General features: G+C 44.7%; 2 protein-coding genes across 3 annotated transcripts in view; one reads left to right on the forward strand and one right to left on the reverse strand.

Moving 5' to 3' along the window:
• ZNRD2 (zinc ribbon domain containing 2) overlaps positions 1 to 19,306 on the forward strand; it is an 86,230-nt gene extending 66,924 nt beyond the window's left edge. The window contains exon 4 of the mRNA XM_069644848.1: positions 18,608 to 19,306. Within this exon, the coding sequence (XP_069500949.1) occupies positions 18,608 to 19,044 (437 nt within the window). The 3' untranslated portion in view covers positions 19,045 to 19,306. The remainder of the gene's footprint in view (positions 1 to 18,607) is intronic.
• Positions 1 to 22,361, reverse strand: part of NTPCR (nucleoside-triphosphatase, cancer-related) — a 164,851-nt gene that overhangs the window by 111,595 nt on the left and 30,895 nt on the right. The window lies entirely within an intron of this gene.

Genomic DNA, 22,361 nt, shown 5'->3' on the forward strand with positions numbered 1-22,361 from the left:
ATGCCAATCCCCTGGGGGGCATGTTGGCAAACAAAGCCCATGTTGCTGTCTTGCCTCTGGTCGAGTGTGCCATTGCCTGCCCCAAGCAACGGACCACTGGGTTTTTCATAGCAACATTTGATTCAGTCCACAATCAAATGGGCAATCACTGCTTTAATATGGCACAAACAACCATGTTCTGGTCCATGTAAGGTACTAGCAGCTGTTCAACTGCCTAAAAGTTTTAATCCTTCCATGTTAGCTCTCTTTGTGTTCACCGTATGCAGCTCCCTGTCTGCTGTGCGGACTGGGGTTTGAAAGAGTGCAGGTAAAGAGATAATATGGTTCATGTGAAAGCTGGACACCATCTTTGGGACAAAGCAAGGGTTTGTCCTTGTTGGGGTGGTCAGGAAAGGTCCCCACAATCGAGGGGATTTTGTTGCGCGCACCATATTTGTGAATGGGGTGACGCAAACTGGGTGCATTGTTAACATTGCATATCTATCCAGTATATTTAAAATGTGAATGGGATATGTTACTTAGTGTTACGTTTTGGTTAAACTGATACATATTAGCTTTGTATGCGCATAGAAAGACAAATGCTGAAACCACTAAATGAAAAATAAACGCAATTCAGGCATAATGTGCTATGGAGTGCCCAGATGCAGGCAATGAGGAGTTTTTATAATGCGCATGCGAGAAAGAGGGCCTGTCCTGAAGAGTTCACTGTAAAGGTAAGATGGTATTTATTAAACATGCATACACACTGAATAAACGTATAAAGGGATGCAGAAGGCAGATGTAATCTCTTGAATGCATGGAAGCTGGACAGAGGGTTTTGTTTGTTCTGGCCAGCAATAAACCATGGGCTGAATCAGTGTTCGAGGCTAAAGTGATGTAAACCCAGTAGTTTCAATTGTATTTTCAGATGTGCTGTGCGCCATGAAATGGCAGTTATTTAGGTTACAATGTTCCAATGGTGCTAGTGAACCGGGGAATGGGATAATTATTGCTAATTCAAAGAGAACCTGTTTACTTGGCCTTCTTCATATTGCTTGAAGTATCTATGCGAACCATGTGCAATTAAGAGTTATGGTTAAAAGGACCTAGGCCAGTTACTACCAGTAATGAATTACGTTTTCATACAAATGTTTAACTGGTTGATGTCATTACCTACCACAAACAAATCCTAAAAGGAGGTGTGTTCTGCACATGAACTGAAGATGTTAGTTAGGATAGCGCCTACCAATGAGAATGTAGCAATTGGAGAAAGATGGGATTTCTTTGAAGAGGTTTTGTCCAATAATTTATGGGCGGTGGATTGTAATAAAGTATCTGGGAGTGTTTTAACTGTTGAAAAATGTATCAACTGATGTGGTTTTTTGAGACTTGGGTTAGGTTGGTTGCACGACACCATCTAACTGCTCCCTAGACGATTGAATAAAATTGCTTTACGTACACCATGTGCACTACACCACAAGAAGTTCACAAGGGGCTCCTGGGTCAAGAGGGCCTGCAGCTCTGACACTCTCCTTGCAGATGCATTAGAAAAAATGAAATTTACCTTCCATGACAGGAACTTCATATCTGAGCAGTACATCAGCTCAAACAGGGCCTTCATCCGCTTGTACAGCAAAGTGTTCACTTCCTACTCTGCGGCCAATTGATGCACTATCCAAAATCTCATGATTGGCAGATAGACCTTTGTTGATGCATGCTGCAGACTCTCTTGAGTCAATCTCATTAAATAGGGCAGAATCTTGTGAGGTTGCCACAAAACTGGATGCAGGTCTGGCAGCATGCAAAAGAAGCAAAACCTTTTTCTATAGGCTGGCAAAAAGCGTCCCTGGTATAGAAAGCCTTTGCCTCCACCAGAATATCCTTGCAGCTCTGCCTCAAAAGCTAGATGGACATACATTAGGACCTCAAGAACCATGCTGCCAGGGTGACAATGCTGGGTCATGATGACTTGCCTTGCCCTGTTGCCTGGTCAGCAGGTTGTGATGACAAGACAATGGGATGTGGGGCTCATGTGACAGTTGAAGTAGCTCAGTGTCATGGCTGCCTGCCCGATATCTGAGCTTTCTGCACAATCTTGCAGGGGGCTGCACCTCAGCTTGTTGACTCTGAAACAGAGTTCAGGGTTCAGGGTTCAGGGTTATAGGTAAGCTCCGGGTGGCGGTTTCCTGTCGCCAGTGGAGTTGGTAAGTTGGTTCATTACGTGCTGGCCACACGTGGATGTAGGGGTTTGTTTGGTGGTGGTTTTTGTGGAATATCACTAAGTTCAATAAAGGAAAGGAGGGAGAAGTGTTGTAATGTGTATCTTGCGTGAGGTGATTACATCACTGTTCATGGAATGTGGTAAGGTCAGAGTGAGTGGAGTCTTGGGAGGTTTTGCTCTGAAGTTGGGGTTCTATGTTTGACAGTTGAGTGAAATGCTGGCTTGAGGGGACATGCAAATGTTGTTCCTGGCAATTGTACCAGGTACATAGTTACTACAGCGTGTTTATTATTCAGTTTTAGATGTTAAAGTAATTTGAGTTGTTAGACTTTCTATAACTGAAAAGGTTCTGTGTGAGTTATCTTGAATACAGCAAGTTGCGCGTGTTTTATGGAACTAAATTGTTGTGTTTATGTGCCAGTTAACAAACTAACAGACGCGCGTGAAATCTTTTGAGTAAATTGTAAATACATAAGTACTAACTTAGTATTTTGTTATGAAATAATTCAGCCAGTCGCGAGCGTATCTTTTGTCGTCTAGTGCTAAGCTTGTTTGAGTAAGATTAAAGGACCTAAATACGTCATCTGCGTGCAGCCGTGTGCGTGCACGAGCGTCATGTCGTTTCAGGAAGAGAATTTGAATCAGAGACTCGTTGCGTCGGAGCAGGTCAGCTGAGCTGATTCAAAGCAACGAAAAGTGTCGGAAGGTTGCGCGGAATGATTTAAAGCAACAAACGTCAGAAGATTGCGCGGAATAGTTCCAGTAAAACAAGAGGAGTTCAAAAGAAGATGTAAGATTAAAAGCAGAAAGTGCATCAGTTTTTGAAAGTAAGAGAGAAAGAAAGAAAGAGAAAGAAAGAAAGAAAGATAGATCTTGGGTTAAGCAGCCAACAGAGAAAAATAGTTAATTCAGAAAATAAAGTTATTTACAGCGGAAGAGAGAAAACAAGAGATTTAGTCAGCATTGACATTTATCTAGACCAGTATTTATGGAAGAAACAATAGCTGTGAAGATATTGCGAGAGAAAGAATGAAGAAATACAGAATACACTTATTTCAACTGCAACCAGTAAAGAAAGCCTATCGGCACCCGAGCATAGTCAGCAGGTACTAAGAAGGATGGAGGGTGGCAGTAACTACTAAGGAGGGTGGCTGTAATTAAAAGAGTAGAATGATTAGTAATCTGTGTGTATATGTGTATATGTGTATGTATGTATGTGTGTGTATATATATATGCCTCCTAGATAATCAGACACTGAGGCGTTTCAATCCAGTTCCAGAGAGCATCAGTGCAAGCTAGTGAAGATTTGCATTTTTTATTTTCTCCATTCCCCTTTCCCCTTGGGTTTGCCAGCTTGGTAGTTTTATCTGCTGAGAGACTGTTAGGCAGGCAGACTTGGGGGGAAGGGGGGAAGCGGAGAAGGGGGTCTGGTGGGCCAGCATCCCTCCTGCAGGAAGATTCAAGACTGGACCTGACAGAATGAAAGGCCCACGTATTTAAATCCTGCCTGAGTGAAGATGGACCCAGAGTCAAGAGTTAAGTTTGCCGGCGTTAGGAAAGATGTTAATGGAGATAAAGGAGGAAGGTTAGCCAAGAGTGTGAAAATAACTTTGTGAGTTAAGATGGAGGAATTAAGTAGTTATGTACATAGATCAGAGACTCCAGGATCATCCAAGGTTAGTAAAGCTATAGATCGAGAACCACCACTTTTGTATCCAGAGTTAGGTGTTAAATGGCAAACAGCTGAGGTTGAAGAGGTTGAAGAGAGAAAAAATATACACTTAACTCCAGGAATCTCTGTAGTTTCTACTCCTTTAGGGCCTCCAGAAAGATTTGGCGGTGATCATAGGAAGTTAGTCATTTTTAATGCAGTGTGAATTACATTTTTTGTGTAGGCCAGAAGCGTTTCCTACAGGAACAGCTAGGGTGGCATTTTTAATTTCTTCTCACTGGGGAGGCATCCGCATGGTCTGTACCTTTTGTTGAAAGAGGTGCAAGAGAACTTAGTGACTGGAAAATGTTCAAAGATTAATTCAGTAAGATGTTTGATAGGAGAACCTCATCTTTATGTGTTGATAATGAGTTACTGGAGTTGCGTCTGTGTAACAGAGAGTTGGTGGCCTATATAACTCAATTTAGGTCGCTTGTGCAAGAGAGTGAGTGGCCTGAAGAGAAGAGAGCTTCATTTTTTTTTTATAGAGAATTAAGGGAGGAATTAAAGGATGCATTGGCTACAACTGTAGAGAGACCTACAGTTTGTGAAGATTTCATTTCTTTGACAATTCAATTGGATTTAAGGTTGTTGGAGAGACGGTCAGAAAAGAGGAGACGTTTTTCTGAAAGCAGAGTTTGGAGTAGGAGTGAGCATCCCAAATTAGAGCAGTTGACTGGGAAAGAAGTTAAGTGACATGTGGTGGAAAGTCAGACCAGAGGCCCATTAACTAAAGAGGAGAAGGAGAGAAGACGTAGGGAGAAATCGTGCCTATACTGCAGAGATGGAACACATTTTGTAGGAAGATGTCCACGTGCTCCTAAACGATTTCCATCTATCGCTGGAAAAGGACAAGTTGTGGCGAATACCGGTCAGACACCAATACCACATATCACTCTTAATGTATCCTTATTTTGGGAAGGTAAGCTAAAGTGTGGGGGTCCGTGTGTGATTGATTCCTGAGCCACTGGAAATTTCATGGATTTGTCTTTAGCAAATAGATTGGGAGTGCCTGTTGTAACAAAGGGGGTTCCAGAACAAGTGAGGGCGGTGGATGGAACTCAATTGACATCTGGTTTAATTACACAAATGACATGTGTTTTAAGAATGATAATTGGGGAGGAACATGATGAGGACATTGTGTTTGAATTAATTGATGCACCACAACTACAGATCATTTTAGGTATGCCCTGGCTAACATTACATAATCCCTCTATTGATTGGGGAAGAAGAACAGTTGAATTTAAGTCTGAATTTTGTAGGGAGCAATGTTCCTTGGCATTTCAGGAAAAGGATCGGGAAGAAACATCAGAGATTCAGGGAGTGTGTTTAGCTGCGCGTGTAGTTAAGGAACACTTGATAGGAGCTGTGTCGGGAATTTTGCCAGATTGTTATCAAGAATTCAAGGATGTGTTTGATAAGCAAGTGGCTAATGAGTTACCTCCACATCGTTAATTTGATTATAAAATAGATTGTGAAGATGGAGCGCCAATTCCTTGTGGATGAGTTTATACACTGCCTGAAAAAGAAAACGAGCATTTAAAGGAGTATCTTGATCAATATCTAGCCAAAGGATTTATTAGACATTCACAGTCCACCGCAGCCTCGCCATTATTTTTTGTGCCCAAAAAAGATAAAACTTTGAGAACATGTATCGATTATAGGGCCCTAAATAAAATCACAATTAAGAATAGATACCCTTTACCACTGATATCAGTTATGCTTCACAGAATTCAGGGAGCGAGAATTTTCACCAATTTGGATCTTAGAGGGGCATACCATTTAGTAAGAGTCGGAGAAGGGGACGAATGGAAGACAGCATTTAGAACCCGATCTGGGCTGTTTGAATATCAGGTCATGCCATTTGGTCTCTGTAATGCTCCTGCTTTTCAATTTCTTATCAATCAAGTTCTTCTAGAATTCCTGGATGTTGTCATGATGCCTACCTCCAAGGAGCCAGGCCCGACCCAGCAACCCCAGAGGCAGGCATCATTTCCCCCAGGGGAGTGCCAGCGGGCCCAAGCTGGGGCCCTTTGGACCACTGTCCTGGCGCCTTAGGCGCCAGGCTCATGTTGGACCACTGTCCTGGCGCCTTAGGCGCCAGGCTCATAAAGCTAGACATGTGTTAAAGTGTTTTAATGTGCACTTACCTGATGCAGACCATGCTGCCACATCCAGGCCCTCTTGAGGCCTGAATAGGAACTATTTTACCTGTGGGACTACTTTCCACCCGGGTGTGGTCGGGGAAGGATACATACCTGATCGGAGGAAGGATACACACTTCTTCCAAAGCTATTTAAACCACACCCGATCAGCAACTCACGCTTCGCGTTGTTCTGCTCCTCGCAGCTGAACGCTCACCGTGTCAGCTCCTGCATCTGGACTTCAGCCACGCCTGTCAGCATCCTGGGTCACCTGCAAAGGGAGACAAGAGACCTACCAGCTAATCTGAACCACGGAGACATCACCGACGATCCTGCAAGGGAAGACATCATTTTTAAAAGCATTTCGTTACGATCGCTGCAGCGCTGCATTTCACTCACCTTTCCTGGGTTCCTCCATCTTCAGCAACAATCATCCGGATACACAGCCAATTCCCAGATCCTAGAGAAAAAGACAAGAATAAGAGGTGAGAGAAGGAAGGGAATAGGAAAAGCTCAGTTACCTTCTAAGACTTACCTGTTGGGTCATTCCCATTTCATTTCGGGTCTTGCTGCTTCCAAGCATTTTCTGGACCCCGGCCCCTATGGGGAAAAAAGACAAAGACATTAGATGAGCGAATGCAAACACATTACCTGAGCGCTCATCTAGGACTTACCAGATCTTTACTGGAACTGCACGTTTCACTTCGGGTCGGCGCCATATCTCCGGCATTCCGAACCCCGGCCCCTATGGGGAAAAGACATCAACATTAGCGCTTTGTTGCAAGAAGTCTCCAAAGGAATCTTCATTCATCACCTGAAAAAAGACAATGAACATTATTATTTAAAGCTTGAACTGTTGAACTTGCAACTGAACTTTTACAGCGCCTTACCAGTATAATCAAGCTTACCTGAACTCCCATCCAACCTCAATCCAGTGAAGTAACTGGGTTCAACGCGCCCCTGCGTCAGAAGCAGGATGGAGAGCTCGTCCTTTCAGACCCTAAGGTGAGACTTCACGGGGAATCGTGGAAGGGTATCGTGGAGGGTTGGAAGAGAGTGGGAGGCTTGAGCATAACTCAGTCAGTAGGTAATACCCCCTTTTCACGCACAGGGGTATATTCTTACGAGCCGGAGAAGCCAGAGTAGAAGGCCCTTCCTGTCCATCTTCAGAGTCCTGCGCTTCACCATTGAAGAAGCATCAGCACTCGAAGCCAGACCTGCGCCTCCGTGGGAACCAGGTGAGCGTTACAGATGTATTTGTTGTGGTATACATAGATGATATCCTGATATTTTCTAAGGAATTAAGTGAACACAGAGAATATGTTCGGATGGTTTTAGTTAAGGGAAAATTAATTATTTGCAAAGCTAGAAAAAGTCAGTTTCACACTGAAAGAGTGGAATTTCTAGGATTTGTTTTTATCTCCAGAGGGTTTGGAAATGGATTCAGCCAAGGTAAATTCTATAAGAGATTTGACCTCCGCTGACTACAGTGAAGGATCTGTAAAGTTTTATTGGATTTGCCAATTTTTATCGTAGATTCATACAGAATTTTTCACAAATTGTTTCTCCCATAACAAAGTTATTGAAAAAGGAAGTAACATTTGAGTGGAGTGCGGAAGCTGAGAAGACGTTTCAGTTCCTGAAAGATAAGTTTTTGACAGGACCAATCTTATTACATCCTGATGTGGAGCAGCCTTTTTTCCTGGAAGCAGATGCCTCAGACTGTGCGATGGGGCGGTTTTGTCACGTCATTGTGTCACTGACAGCTTCATCCTGTAGTGTTCTTTTCAAAAAGATTTTCTCCTTCTGAAAGGAATTATACAATTTCTAATCGAGAGTTTTTGGCAATCAAGGCAGCCTTTATTGAGTGGAGACATTATCTTTTGGGTGCCAGACATCGAGTCACTGTGTTGACTGACCACCGGAATTTGACCTTTCTTCGGTCTGCAAGAACTTTAACTCTGAGGCAATTGCGTTTGTCATTGTTTTTGCGGAATATGATTTTGTCATCTTATTTAAGCCTGGGCGTCAGAATGGGAAAGCAAATGCTTTGTCCCGATGTATTCCTGAGAGTTTGAAGAATGATCCTTGTGCGCCAATGCCTTTGCTTTCAGAGAAGAATTTTGTCATTGCAGGGATTTAAAAGGTTCAGGATTTTTGTGAGTCTATTTTGCAGTTGTGGACTGAAGAAGAGCTTTTGAATTGGGAGTCAGAAGATCCAGAAGGTCAAATTAAAGAAGGATTACCTTTTGTGGGAACACAGTTATATTTACCGTCAGAGGAGTTGAGGATGAAAGCATTGAAAGACTGTCATGATTCACCATTGACTGGGCATCCCTGAGTTTTGGTGGAAAGAAACGCGAGAAGATTCTGAGAACTATGTGAGAACATGTGATGTTTGTATTCGTTCCAAGTCAGATCATCAGAAGGCGGCAGGATTGTTGGTTGCACTTCCGACTCCACCTCGCCCTTGGCATACAGTGTCTATGGACTACATTGTGGATTTACCACCTGCCAAGGGTTGTTCAACTATCCTTGTGGTAGTAGATATTTATTTTAAAGCAGGGCATTTTATTCCCATCAAGGGTTCAGCTACAGCAACTTCTTTGGCTCGGGCATTTTGCAAAATGTTGTGAAGCTACATGGTTTGCCTAGTCAGGTAATATCAGATCGAGGTTCTCAATTTGTCTCAAGGTTTTGGCTGGCATTTTGCAAAGAATTGAAGATGGACATTAATTTAACCACAAGTTATCATCCCGAGGGTAACGGTCAAACCGAGAGGGTCAATCAAGAATTAGAGAAGTACATACAATGTTATCTTGGTTCAGGTCGGGGGTGGCTGGAATTACTTTGGTTGGCAGAGTTCTGCTATAATAACTCTACAAAAAAATTCAGCCTCCGTCTCCGTTTTTTGTGAATCAAGGATTTCATCCACGTTTCTTGAGGAGTGGTGTTGGATGAAGTGGAATTTCCAGATGTTGAGATTAGGTTATAGGCTATGGGTCAAAATTTGAGACGGGCAGTTCAGGCTTTGGAAAAAGAATACGTTGATTTATAAGAAATTTGCTGACGGGAAACATCAGAAGGCGCCAGATTATTAGGTGGGAGAGCGTGTGTGGTTGTCCGCTAAATATTTGTCATTGAGGGGAAGGAATACATTTAGTCCATGTTATATTGGACCTTTCAGGTGGAACAGGTTTATTCTCCAGTTTGTGTAAAATTGAAATTGCCGCCAGGGTTAAAGATGCATCCAACCTTTCATGTAAATCTATTGAAGATTTTTGGAAATTATACTAGAATTCGTGAGTCTCCTGGTCCTGTGTTTTTTGAAGATGAAAATGAATGAGGTTCAAGCTATATTAGATTCTAGAGTAGTTTGGGGTCAACTTCAATATTTGGTGGATTGGAAAGGTTATGGACCAGAGGAAAGATCATGGGAGAAAGTGGGAAATGTACATGATCCTAGGTTGGTTAGACGGTTTCATTGTTTGCATCCTGAGAAGGTTGGCCCTGGGGCAGGGCATTACGGAGGGGGTACTGTCGGGATTCCATGGTGCATTTCAAGAGTTTCAAAAGCACACACTTTTAAAGGGCACTACATTAAAGATTCATGTAGTTATTCATTTTTAGGTTCACCATTTTAAAACACTGTTAATGTAAGTTAGTTTTAGCAGTGTGGTGTTTGGCTAACGTTTGGATTGATTTGAGAATTTTAACAGAAACATTCCTTAATGAAACTTGCAGGAATCATTTGTTTCCCAAAGCAAGATGGCGTTTCCTTTCAGCAGCAGTGATTGGAGGGAGTTGATTGTGAGGTAGTTTGGAATTCTAACAATAGTTCTAAACTGCCTTTCATTTTAGTTGCCTTAGAGGTAGGTTGCCGTTTCTTTAGTTCAGTGAATCAACTTCTAAAGTATTCCATAAATCTTAGATACAAAAGAAGATGCAAGAAAATCCTATTAACTGAGGGAGACTTGTGATGTTGAAGGCAAGTCTTTCCTTGAAGCTGAGAAGTTAAAACAGGTGAAGCAAGCGAAGTTTCTTCATACTTCAAAGTTTAAAAGCCAAGGAGTGTTTTATATTCAGTTTTAGATGTTAAAGTAATTTCAGTTGTTAGTCTGAATATCAAAATATCTAAAAGTTAAAAGACTTTCTAACTGAAAAGGTTCCGTGTGAGTCATCTTGAATATAGCAAGTTGTGCGTGTTTTATGGAACAAAATTGTTGTGTTTATGCGCGAGTTAACAAACTAACAGGCGCACGTGAAATCTTTTGAGTACATTGTAAATAAATAAGTACTAACTTTGTATTTTGTTATGAAATAATTCAGCGAGTCGCGAGTGTATCTTTTGTCGTCTTGCTCTAAACTAGTTCGAGTAAGATTAGATTAAAGGACCTAAATACGTCGTCTGCGTGCAGCCGCGTGCGTGATCGTCGTGTCGTTTCCGGAAGAGGATTTGAATCAGAGACTTGTTGCATTGGAGCCGGTCAGCTGAGCTGATTCCAAGCAACGAAAAGCGCCAGAAGATTGCGTGGAATAGTTCCAGTAAAACATGAGTATGCCAAAAGAAGAAGTAAGATTAAAAGCAGAAAGTTCATCGGTTTTTGGTTAGCAGAAATAAAAAGAAAGACTTTACAGAGAAAGAAAATGAGATATTAGGTTAAGCAACCAACAGAGAAAAATACAGTTAATTGAAAATAAAGTTATTTAATAGCGGAAGAGAGAAAAAGAGAGCTTTAGTCTGCATTGACATTTATCTAGACCAGTATTCTATGGAAGAAACAATAGCTGTGAAGATATTGCGAGGGAAAGAGTAAAGAAATACATAATACACTTATTTCAACTGCAACCAGTAAAGAAAGCCTATCAGCACCCGAGCATAAGCAGCACTAACAAGGAGGGTGGCTGTAATTAAGTAAAAAGAATAAGAGAATGATTGGTAATATATATATATATATATAATTTCACAGACACTGGGGCGTTTCAATCCAGTTCCAGAGAGCATCAGTGCAAGCCAGTGAAGATCTGCATTTTTTCTATTTTCTCCATTCCCCTTTCCCCTTGGGTTTGCCCGCTTGGTAGTTTTTTTATCTGTCTGCTGAGACTGTTAGGCAGGTAGACTTGAGGGTGTCGGGGGGGGGGGGGGGGTTTCTGGTGGGCCAGCATCACTCCTGCAGGAAGATTCAAGACTGGACCTGACAGCGGTTTGAGAGGGCAGAGGGGCCCTAAGTGGGAATAGAGTAGAGAATGGTCGGACCAGGAGAGAGTGGTGGTGACCAGGTTAGTGATAGGGATGTTGCCAGAGATAAAGGCATCCAGTGTGTTTCCGGCTGAGTGGGTCGGACAGGAAGGAAGGATAGTAAGAGAGAGGGAGTCACAGAGGTCACGGAACTATGAAGTGGCTGATTCAGGGGAGTCGAGGTGGATATTGAAGTCGCCAAAGAGGAGTTTGGAGGTAGAGGTCAAGAGGGAGCAGGTGAGGTTGGCCCATTCAGAGAGGAACGGAGGGATAAGGCCAGGGGGCCTGTAGATGGTAGTAAGGGTGAGCGAGAGAGTAGGTGAGACCCCTAACTTCCAGACAAGGCATTCAAAGGAGGTGTTGGTTTGAGATGGTATGATAGAGGCAGGGATCCCCCTCAGGAAAAATCAGGGCCACTCCACCTCCGGGCCGGTTGGGCCTGGGTTTACTGAGGAGTTTGTAGCCCTCAGGAGGGTGGGTGTCAAGAGCAGTGACTGAGCTGGCATTGATCCACATTTCGGTAAGGGCGAGGTCGCCAAGGCCATAGTCTTCAAGAAGTAGACCGATGTCAGAGGAGTATTTGACAGCAGAACGAGAGTTCAAAGTAGCTAAGTGAAGCTGATTGCCACCTTTGAAAAGTTTCTGAGCAGGGGTACAGGGACGTGGTACTCCCGTCGGTGGTGGATAGGATAGCAAGGAGGAAAGAGGAGTAGCAGGAGAAGGGGGGGGGGGGAGTTAATGAGTGGGTAGGTACTGGTAAAGGAGTAGAGTAGGTTGAGAACCTTGGGCCATGACAGTGCCATTATGATAGACATTAATGATGCACCTAGAGATTGAGAAGCATGCCAAGAGTACTTCCCATCTGGTGCCATAATTAACGGGTGAAGAGGAAAAAGGGAAGAGAGTGGAGACCAAGTGTGGGGGGGGTCCATAGGTCAGGAGAGCCAACAGAAAAGAGGATATCAGTAATAGTCTGCCTGGAAGTAGTATTGATGTAGGTGTCTGCAATAGGTAGGCCTGGTTTAGAGGCCAAGAGAGCTCTTTTGAGCTTTTTTGTTCCAGACTTTGTGAGGTAGATGGGGTAGGTGAGTAGCAGTTAGAATAGATAGGGCAGATGGTGTGTGTGGTGGGGAAGGGATGAGGAAGAGAGACGGGCAGGGGAGCAGCACAGTGCACAAATGAACTCACCAGGCGGCCTAGCAGCTAGGCCGCCACAGATGAAGGCTGTGCTTTGCTCGGGATATGCACAAGGTAACAGGATTGTATGTACCCACCCTGGGTGAGCACTAGACTGCAGCAGAATAAAATACCCATATTTAAATATACATCTAAATGCAGCTTTCAAACAAAGCCTTAAAATGCCCAGATTTAAATGTACATCGAAATGCAACTTTCAAACAAGCACTAAAAAGCAGCAGAAAAGAGTTGGATGAGCAGAGTGGGTTACATATAGATGCAAGTTCCTGACAGCATATTAACAGTGCAGGCCAAGAATGTAGTTAGAAGGTAGGGATTATCAAACGCACATGAGAAATGGCAGCATAGGGCAGGAAGGTTACAGAATGCCCAGTAAGGTGTATCCAAGCAGAAGCGGGGAGATGCAACAGTTTAGCATGGGAAACGGACAAATTAGAAAACGCAATTAGATTTAGAATGCAAATACATGTGGCGAAAAGGCAGTATTACAAGGGAAAAGTTTAGAGTGCCCACTGTGGTGTTGTGGAGAAAAATGGGCAGGAGGACCAAAAATCATTAGTGCAGTTACATAGAGGAACTATATGGAACAAGCTTACATGAGGATGAGCAATATTGAGATACCCGAGCATGGCAGATCTACACTGTAGTGGGTAGACATCCGTACAAATTGGACATAGTAATAGAGTAAGTATGGTGCAGATGAAGAGTGCTGCCTTTCAAGCAAATGTTCAGCTGATTTCGGAGAGAAAGTTGAGGGATGCCGGTCAGATCCTGATGGAAATTCCAAGTACTGCAGTGTGTAGAGCAAATGAGGAAATGGCAGCGTCTGTGGCCTTGCAAACGGTTAGTAGGACGGTGACTTGCAAGGAAGCGAAAGCGGTGGTGGGTGGCAGAAGCTCAAGGTGGCCGCACGGTCTAGACGGTGGGCGGGAGTGCCCTCACAGCCCTCCCTGGCCTGGACAGGGCCAAACAGGGTAGACACTGCCCCTTATGAACGAGCCTTGCAGAGGGGAGGGGGGGCACAAGCCTGCCCGCTCCCTGGTTGTTCTAATATAAATTCAAAGGCAGCGTTAACTAAATAAGTACACTTGTAGTGTGGCTACGTTCAAAAGCAGTGGGAGATGAGTATGTATAATTCTAGTGTGGCTAAATTCAAAGCAGCGGACGCCAAATTGGTTTAAATAAAATTGTGATGTCCCTTACCTGCTTTTCTGTAGCCCTCTGGATAGGGGTTTGGAGGGCTGCAGGGTGCCAGGCAAACAGGCCACAGGAATCTCCCTTCAATGCTGCCCTTTTACTGTCTGTCTGGGCAAGACTACCCTGGGAGAGTCCAGTAGAAGTGCTGTTTGGGCCACATGACTGCCAGCAGCTCCAATCTGGGCATGGGGAGGGCAGGCTGGGTGAGGGTCGAGGTTGTGGGCTTGGGCATACTTTTTAAACTAAAATGGTGGAGCTGGGTTCGCGTTGGAAGGGGGTGGGCTTGGGGCTTTTTAATTGAAATGGTCGGGCTGGGCCGCAGTGGAATTGGGGTGCTTTTGGGGCTTCTTTTTTTATTAAAATGGTGGGGCTGAAGCCACTTGGTTTATTATTTATAAGGCGCACCAGACCCATCGGTATTAGGGCGCAAACAGTAGCAAGAATTTGCGAAGCTTATTTGCATACAGACAATGAAGTACAGTAATTACAACAGTGGTACGATATATACAGTACAATATTTACAAATTTGCAGATTTGGCAATGTATAGGGGTGTGAGACGTCATAGATATCGAAGGGGGGATGGCTTGGGGGTTACGATTGTTGGCCAGAACGACCTTCACTTACCTGGGTGGGTGGCAGGGGTCTCCTCTCCCAAGCGGCAGAGGTAAGCAAGTGGCTTCCCTCACCTGCTTGCCCAGGGTGGTCTTGCTATTCGGGTCATGTGACCACCAGCGGTACCTATCCGGGCCTGGAGACGGTGAGCTGGGGGAGGGTCGAGGGCGTGTGTTTGGTGTCTTTATTTAATTAAAATGGTGGGGTTGTGGTCATGGTGGGAAGGCGGGGTTGGCTTAGGGCTTTGTATTTGAATTGGTAGGGCTGGCTTGGGGGGGGGGGGTTCTTTTTCTTTTTTTAAAATTAAAATAGTGGGACTGGCATCACAGTGCGAGGGGGTGGGCTTGGGGCTTTTTTTTAAATTGAAATAGTGGGGTGGGTCGCTTTGGAACATGGTGGGCATGGGGAGTTTTTTAAACTAAAATGGGCTGGGTCGCGGAGGGAGGGGGTAGTGAGCTTGGGGCTTCATTTTAAGTAAAATGGTGGGGTTGAGGTTTTGTGGAATGGGGTGGACTTGGGACTTTTTTTTAAATGAAATGGTGAGGTGGGGGTCGCAGTGGAAGGGGTGTGGGATTGGTGCTTTTTTAATTGAAATGATGGGGCTGAGGTCGCAGCAGAATGGGGTGGGTTTGGGGCTTCATTTTTCATTAAAATGGTGGGGCTGTGGTCGTGGTGGACGGGACGGGCTTGGGATTATGGTTGTTGGCTAGATCGGCCTTCACTTACCTGAGTCGGTGGCGGGGATATCCTCTCCCAAATGGCAGAGGTAAGCAAGTGACTTCACTCACCTGCTTGCCCAGGTGGTCTTGGTGTTGCTGTTTGGGTCACGTGACCCCCAGCAGCACCATTGAGGGTCTGGAGAGAGTACTCTGGGGGAGGGTTGAGGGTGTGTGCCATACTTTTCAAACTAAAATTGTTGGGCTGGTGTCTAGGTGGGTGGGATGGTGTACTTGGGGCTTATTTTATTTAAAATGGTGGGGCAGGGGTCACGGTGTGATGGGGTGGGCCTGTGTCTTTCTTTCCAAAACTAAAATGGTGGGGCTGAGGTTGCAGTGGAACGGGGGTGGGTTTAAGGTTATGGTTGGCGGCCAGAACGGCCTTCACTTACCCGGGTGGGTGGTGCGGGTCTCTTCTCCCAAGTTGCGGCGGGCAGCAAGTGGCTTCCCTCGCCTGCTTGCCCTGGTGGTTTTGATGGTGCTGTTTGGCTCACGTGGCCCCCCAGCTGCACCAATCTGGGCCTTGGGAGGGCAGGTTGGGTCGAGGGTATGGGCTTGGGGCATACTTTTTAAACTAAAATGGTGGAGCTTGATTTGGGGTGGGCTTGGGCCTTTTTAAAATAAACTAAAATGGGGGAGGATGGTGTCGTGGTGGAAGGGGGGTGGGCTGGTGATTTTTTTATTTTTAAACAGAAATGGTGGGGCTGGGGCTTCTAGTTTTATTTGAAACGGTGGGTCTGGGTCGCGGTGGAAGGGGGTGGCTTTGGACTTTGGACTTCTTTTTTAATTAAAATGGTGGGGCTGGGGTCACGGTGGAAGGGGTGGGCTTGGGCTTTCATTTTCTATTGAAATGTTCGGGCTGGCGCTGTGGTGGAATGGGGGTGGGCTTGGGGCTTTTCTTATAATTGAAATAGTGGGACTGGGGTTGCAGTGGAACAGGGTGAGCTTGGGGCTTTTTTATTTAATTAAAATGTTGGGGCTGGGGTCGTGGTGGAAGGGGTTCGGGGGGCGCTGGGATTGGGCTCATGGTTGTTGGCCAGAACGGCCTTCACTTACCTGGGTTGGTGGCAGGGGTCTCCTCTCCCAAGCAGTGGTGGTAAGGTCTGATGCAACTGATCTTGAAATGGCAATCCCTTGATAAGAAGACGTCCTCCCCGACTATCTCCTCTTCGTTCTCCTGGAGCTCTTCCTCTTACTCTTTGGAGTATATGGGCGTAAGAACCTGTAAATCACAATCTGTGCCAGGTTTTCATTTTGCTGCTTGTCTAAGTCATGGGCACTTACTATGCCTCCCCTGATCACCCATCACTAGCAGTGACAGTACTTCCTCGACAATGAGTAGCATTCACGTCGGTAACCGGACTAATGTCAGGATCTTAACATTGGAAAATAGACCTTTGTTATGTCTGTATTCTATGACCCACAACGAGAGTTCCACGACAGCGGGGTCAGAGACTGGCACTTGCACCACCTCCAATGACTGTGAGTGCAGGCAGTCCTTCGACAGTGACTCAGCAGTCCACAACAGTAGCTGCTCACTTGCCGCCAACACTGAAGCCTCCACAGCGATCTACAGTGATGGGCATGACAGATGCTTCTTTCTCTGTTGACATTGGACCCTCCCACAACCTGCGCAGTAGATGCAGTGTTCATGGGAATGTGTGTGTGTTTGTGTGTGTGAGAGATAGTCTTTCAGTGTTCTACAGTGATGCACCTAGTGGAATGTAGGTGCATGTTTGAGTGTATTACACCTTCTATAGGTGGACAGTTATCTAGAGACTGTGAGAGTGTCAGGACTTGCCTGAGTGGTGGTGCCGATAATTTGCCTACTTACTGACTGGCAACAAAGAGATGCACTGAAGACAATAAAGAAGACTTACCTTCACTTACATGTGGCTCTGTGCCCATCTGTTAACCACAACACCATCCATTCTTCTAGGCTAGCCAGAAAGTCAGGAGCTCACTCCCAGAGTTCCTTCTCCAGCAGGTGGAGAAAGAAAATGAAAGCGAATCTGTGGGTTCTAGGTTGTGGGCTGTCAGCACTGGGGTGTCGCAAACCTATTCCTAACTTCCAAACCCATAAAATCAGATCATCACTCAGGATTGGGGTACTTCTACCTGGGCCCATCAACACCACAGGTTTCACATCTGCTTCTCCCTCTATCCCACTAACAATCTCCCCTTGCTTACAGGGCTGCACGCAGTGAGGCTACCAAAATGGCAGAAGGGTGACATGCTAGACCACTCCACAGTACATTACACACATTTCACTGCTGCAACTGCCTCTTTGCCATGACCTATCATGTGCCAATAAAAGCTGCAGACACCCTTACTGAAGTCAGTTTGATATGTATTGTCTGAATTTTGTAAAAGTGGTTTGGGTGAAACTCTGGCTGCCTTGGTTTACAGTTGATGGCATACAAACCTCCCAGTGATAGGACCGGTCTAGGCAATGTTTACTTCAGAATGTGTGCCCATTGTTGCCATTCTTATTTGTTCTGAACTGTTTTTCTCGAGACCGCCGGTTCTCTTACAGTTTTAGAAGCTTCTGGAAAAGGCAGTATTTTTAAATGCCAATTTACATTGTATTTCACGTGCCTAAATGGAGCTGTAGCATTTCTGCTGGCTGATTGGGATTCCTGCATGTATGCACTGTGCTTAGATTGGGTTGTTGAGGTGATTTCAGGCTTTCCTTCACTGCACTGATAATTCAGACTGATTGTGTCAACATTTTATTTTGTTTTGTTTAAATGATATGGAGTGGGCAGCAACACAAATTGTGGTATTCCTGTAGAATATAGTATTTGGTACCATGCACTTTGTAGAAATGATAGCCAGGGTAAAAATGATAGCCAAGGCAAAGGACTGTGTGGGCCCGTTGCCCCATATCTCATTTCCACCCAGTAGTGCTAGCCACACTCTAGTAGCAATCACTACAATCGGTAATGTCCATGTTCTTAAGAAATTATTTGAGAAGAAGTTTATTTATTGTTTCATCATTATCTTCAAGGCTCGAGAAACAGACTGTTGGCCAGTGCACTTCGGGCCCAGTTGGTCCTTCATCAGGACAATCTGCTTTAAAGAAAGAGAAACTTTGGGAAAGTAAAGTGATGTATACCGAGCTGTTGGACACTTGAATTACTGCCAAGGTAATTGTTAAACAAAGATTTTCTAGATGGAGAAAAAAGCTGTGCAGAATCCTTTCACAAGTCTGATGTAGGCAGTACAGAAACATGTTTTTTTCTGTACTGCCAATTCCAATGCTTCTCTTTTTTTTCTCTAAAGCAGATGTGTGCCCTGATGAAGGACCAACATGGCACGAAATGCATTGACCAACATAGTCTGCCTCTCCAGCCTTGAAGATGATGTTGCAATAAATAAACTTCTAAAATAATTTCTTAAGAACATGGACATTGCTGATTAATGTGTTGTAGTGATTGCTACTAGGGTGCGGCCAGCATTGTGGGGTGTTCCACACAGTCCTTAGTATGTACTCCTGTGGGTTTGGCAGGTGGTAATAATTGAAAGTATAATACAGTTGCTATTTCTCATCCCTCACTTCCTGTCTCTTGCCTTTCTCCCCTCTTTAGCTCTCAATGCCCAAGCGGCCCTCTCCCAGGTGCGAGAACGCCAGCTGGCCTCAAGCACAACCGGGAGCATACCAGACGAGGACCCACCCCTTGAGCCCTCAGAGGCTGTTGAGCTGCCTCCTGTGCCACGGCCTGAGCACTGTGAGGGGGCTGCTTCTGGACTCCGAGCCACTGCTGCTGCCCTTCCGCTTCCCCTTCCCTTGCCCGTCCCCACCCTGCCTAAGCCATCCAATAGTCCAGTCCCCCAGACACCCTCTCCCCCAAAGCGTCCGGCTGAGATGGTGCTAGAGTCAGCAGAGGAAGCAGTGCTGCAGAAGATCGGATGGGCAGCACAGCAGCTGCGGCAGGCTGGTTCAGTCGAGTTCAGCATGCAGCTGTGCGAGTTGTTGCGCACATGTGCAGAGTCACTGAAGAGCATTAAGGAGCTGCAGCAGTGATCATGGTCCTAAACTGCACACAGATGGGTGCCAACCCAGAGTGCCCCACCAGCCTGGTGCGCTTACGTACCAGGTGGACATGCAAGGGAAATGTACAATCAATGAGGAGGGGACCATCGCCAACCACAGGTCCTCATGTGCCTATTTTAATTGGCGTTGCTTCAGGGCACTTCAACTGCAAGAATTGTGAAGACAAAGATGTCCTGTGTTTCTAGTGAAACCTCAGCTCAGTCACTGAATAAAACTGCGTATTGCTGAGGCATTCTTCTGTCATTATACCTTCTTCTGTCATTATACCTTGTCACATGAAAGCTTATGTCCCTATACACAGCAACTGCCCGGGTGCAAGGTGATGTGCAGAGCAACCAAGGGTTAGGTGTGGCACTGTAGAAGGTGCCTGTATCAACTGTGACTGTTTTAAATTGATGTACAGTGGTTTACAGTTTGTGTGCGATTGGGGGAGAGTGTTTGTTTGAGAGAGTATGTGTTGGCCAATGTAGTGCTGGGTATGTGCATATGTTTTGTACTATTGCTCATTTAATTCCCTCACCATTGACTATGCTGGCTAGTGCTGATGGTAGTTTTAGTTCCAACCATTTGGAGAAGCAAAGATTACAGGCCCCTGGTTTAAAGCATGTGCTCGGCCCAGAAAGTGCAAAGTTTGTGTTAAATCAGTTATTTCATTCTTATTGGCCAAAGCCTTTGACGTTTGAATGTCCCCTTGATAAAAAGCAAAACGTTCAGAGCTGTGCTTACTGCCAATTACAACAGGCATATGTGCTGTATTTGTGCTAGAGTCGAAGAGAGCTAGAGGGGTGCATTTCATGGTACGTTAACTGTCACTTATATGCCTTGACAGCGTTGGCATAATCTGGACCTACTTCGCGTTACACAGTCTAGCATAACATTACATAGTATGCGCTATTATAATAGCAGAGGTAACTATGCAGATAGAATGTTTGTTTTAAAAGTAAGATATTGTGTGCCTGCTTGGGCCACACTTTGTATTGCTTATGTTCAATGAATGTTGTTAGAATGGCATAGGAGTTGCAAATGAGCAAGACTACTTCATTCAATTTTGCGATGCTGCATCATTCGTCAATTCTCATCGAGTCTTGCTGTCCAAGTGCAGCTGATTGCAGCTGTGAACTCTGAAAAATAGAGAAATGTTTAATTCATTTTAAAAGAGTTCCCGAATAACTTTTATTTAATTTTAGGGATTTCTGAAGATAAGCAGCAGGAGCCTGCACACTTCAGAGTATTTGGTGTTCAGAGAAAGCGGGCAGAAATGGAAATGATGTTGACACCCTACAAAACACATCCTCTAAATGTAACATTAACCTCTTACTAACCAGCCACCATTAATCTCCTTTTCATTTAAAAGTGCTATGTCCTGTTTTTAAGGAGAACACTTGGGAATTGTCACAGGTGGGGAAGAACAGAAAATGCACACAGATTTATTTTCAGATTCTGGATTGTAGCAACACAAAAGACAGCACATAATGGAGTTATTGGCTTTGGACTTACATCTCGGTATTCCCTAGAGGAGTATGTTGAAATCCAACAATTCTCCACTTTTCAGGGATTCTGTGGGGTCCTCCCTTTGGTATAAGGTCTCACATATTTGGTAACGCCCTGTTCAATTTCTCAAGGAGTAATTGGTGGATGGCCTCTACAGGAAAGCAACTTAGAGGAGAGGTGCCCAAGTAAAACTGCAAGTTATCGGGAGAAACCAAAAGTCTAGGTTCCTAGCCTAAAGGACCATTGTTCCAAAGGCCACCCCCTAGCGTTAAGGGACAGAAGATCCAAATTCCTTCTATAGTCGAACAATGGAAAAGGTACCAAATGTCTGTCCAGGACAGGGTTCAGCTAAACTCAGTCACACGAGTGGTGTGCTTCTACAAGTTCCTTTCAAGATTTCTGGTGCGTCATGTGCAGAAGTTGGCAGAACTAGGTCTATTCTCCATCAAGCCTTTCTCTTACTTGGGCTGGTGGCCTTTCTCATTCCACCAGGTCTGGACTATAGCTCCCAGCTCCTGTTTGTCTTGTTCTCTCTGAGCTTGCCTTAATGCTTATTGACTGTAAGGTTGTCAATTTTGCCTGGAATCTAGTCCCAGCTTTCTATAGCTATAGCTCCCCCCCTCTCCATCATTGGCTCGCTAGTTGGCCTGGATATTGCTACAGCGCTGTAACCTACTTCCCTGGATGTGGTCCTGCCTGTTTTCAATCTCCCCTTCTTGCCCTCTCTGCTCTTACTTGTATTATAGGTAGGTGGTCCCATCTCTCAGGTTCTCACCCTAACATTGAGAAGCAGTGCCGTCCTTTCATAACCAGTGATATGATAGATTGATTCTGTACGAGTTATGAGTTGTGGGTTAATGTCCATGATTGTGTGGTATCTTGTGATTGGTCCTTACAGTGCAGGTGCTCCTTCTAGCCATGTGATTCTACCTTACTGGGAACCATTCTTATGTGTTCCATATTACTCTTACTGCTAGTCTTATTGCTGGATGGGTCATAGAGCCTCCACCTGAAGGCTTAAGAATGGATGTGGCCATAATATTGAAGTCTTTATTTGGACAAGGCTAGGCATCCCCTACCGCGTAAACCCGGGGGAGTAACTAGAGCAAATGGACAAGGAGATGTGGGTAACGCGGGACAAATTGCTAAGACACTCAAGCAAAATAAGTAACCATCGTATGGGAGCCCAAATGAGGGGATAGGCCAGGTCAAGGATAATACAAATCAATTAATCTTTATTGTTTACATATCAAATCATGTAACATATGGTACTGAATCCATCATAAAACAGCATAAAAACAATCAATATAGAATATATACAGATAAAGTGCATGACGACCATTTAAGCTCCCTGCAATGCAGGATGAATCCAAAGTGCAATGTGCAATAGCCCCCCAGGGGGAAAGGAAAGGGAAGACAATTCTTCCGGGGAGGATCAGAGCACATTGAAAAGGGTCAGTCCTAATACTGACCCCAATCTCGAAATGCATGCACAGTTCAAAAATTAATTCTGAATCTAGCTGCAACTATTCCAACAATTAAGAATAGAAAATAAGAGAAATTTGGGAAATGCAAAAATTACAAAATTATGACGCCTCTCCAGTATCATATTTTAAAGTGACAACATTTTTTTATACAACTTGATGGACAAGCTTGCAGTGCAAGATATGTAAAGGGTGCACCTGCAACGTTTGTCACCATTTCGACCTAAGTAGCCAACCCCCGGCACCTACTGGTGTCACGATTGGGTAGTTTCGACGACCTTAGAAATTGTCTAAGGCATCTGTCTCCTTTCG

The sequence above is a fragment of the Ambystoma mexicanum genome, chromosome 2p (genome assembly GCF_040938575.1).
Source record: "Ambystoma mexicanum isolate Mex_15411 chromosome 2p, UKY_AmexF1_1, whole genome shotgun sequence".
In the NCBI taxonomy this organism is placed as follows: Eukaryota; Metazoa; Chordata; class Amphibia; order Caudata; family Ambystomatidae; genus Ambystoma; species Ambystoma mexicanum.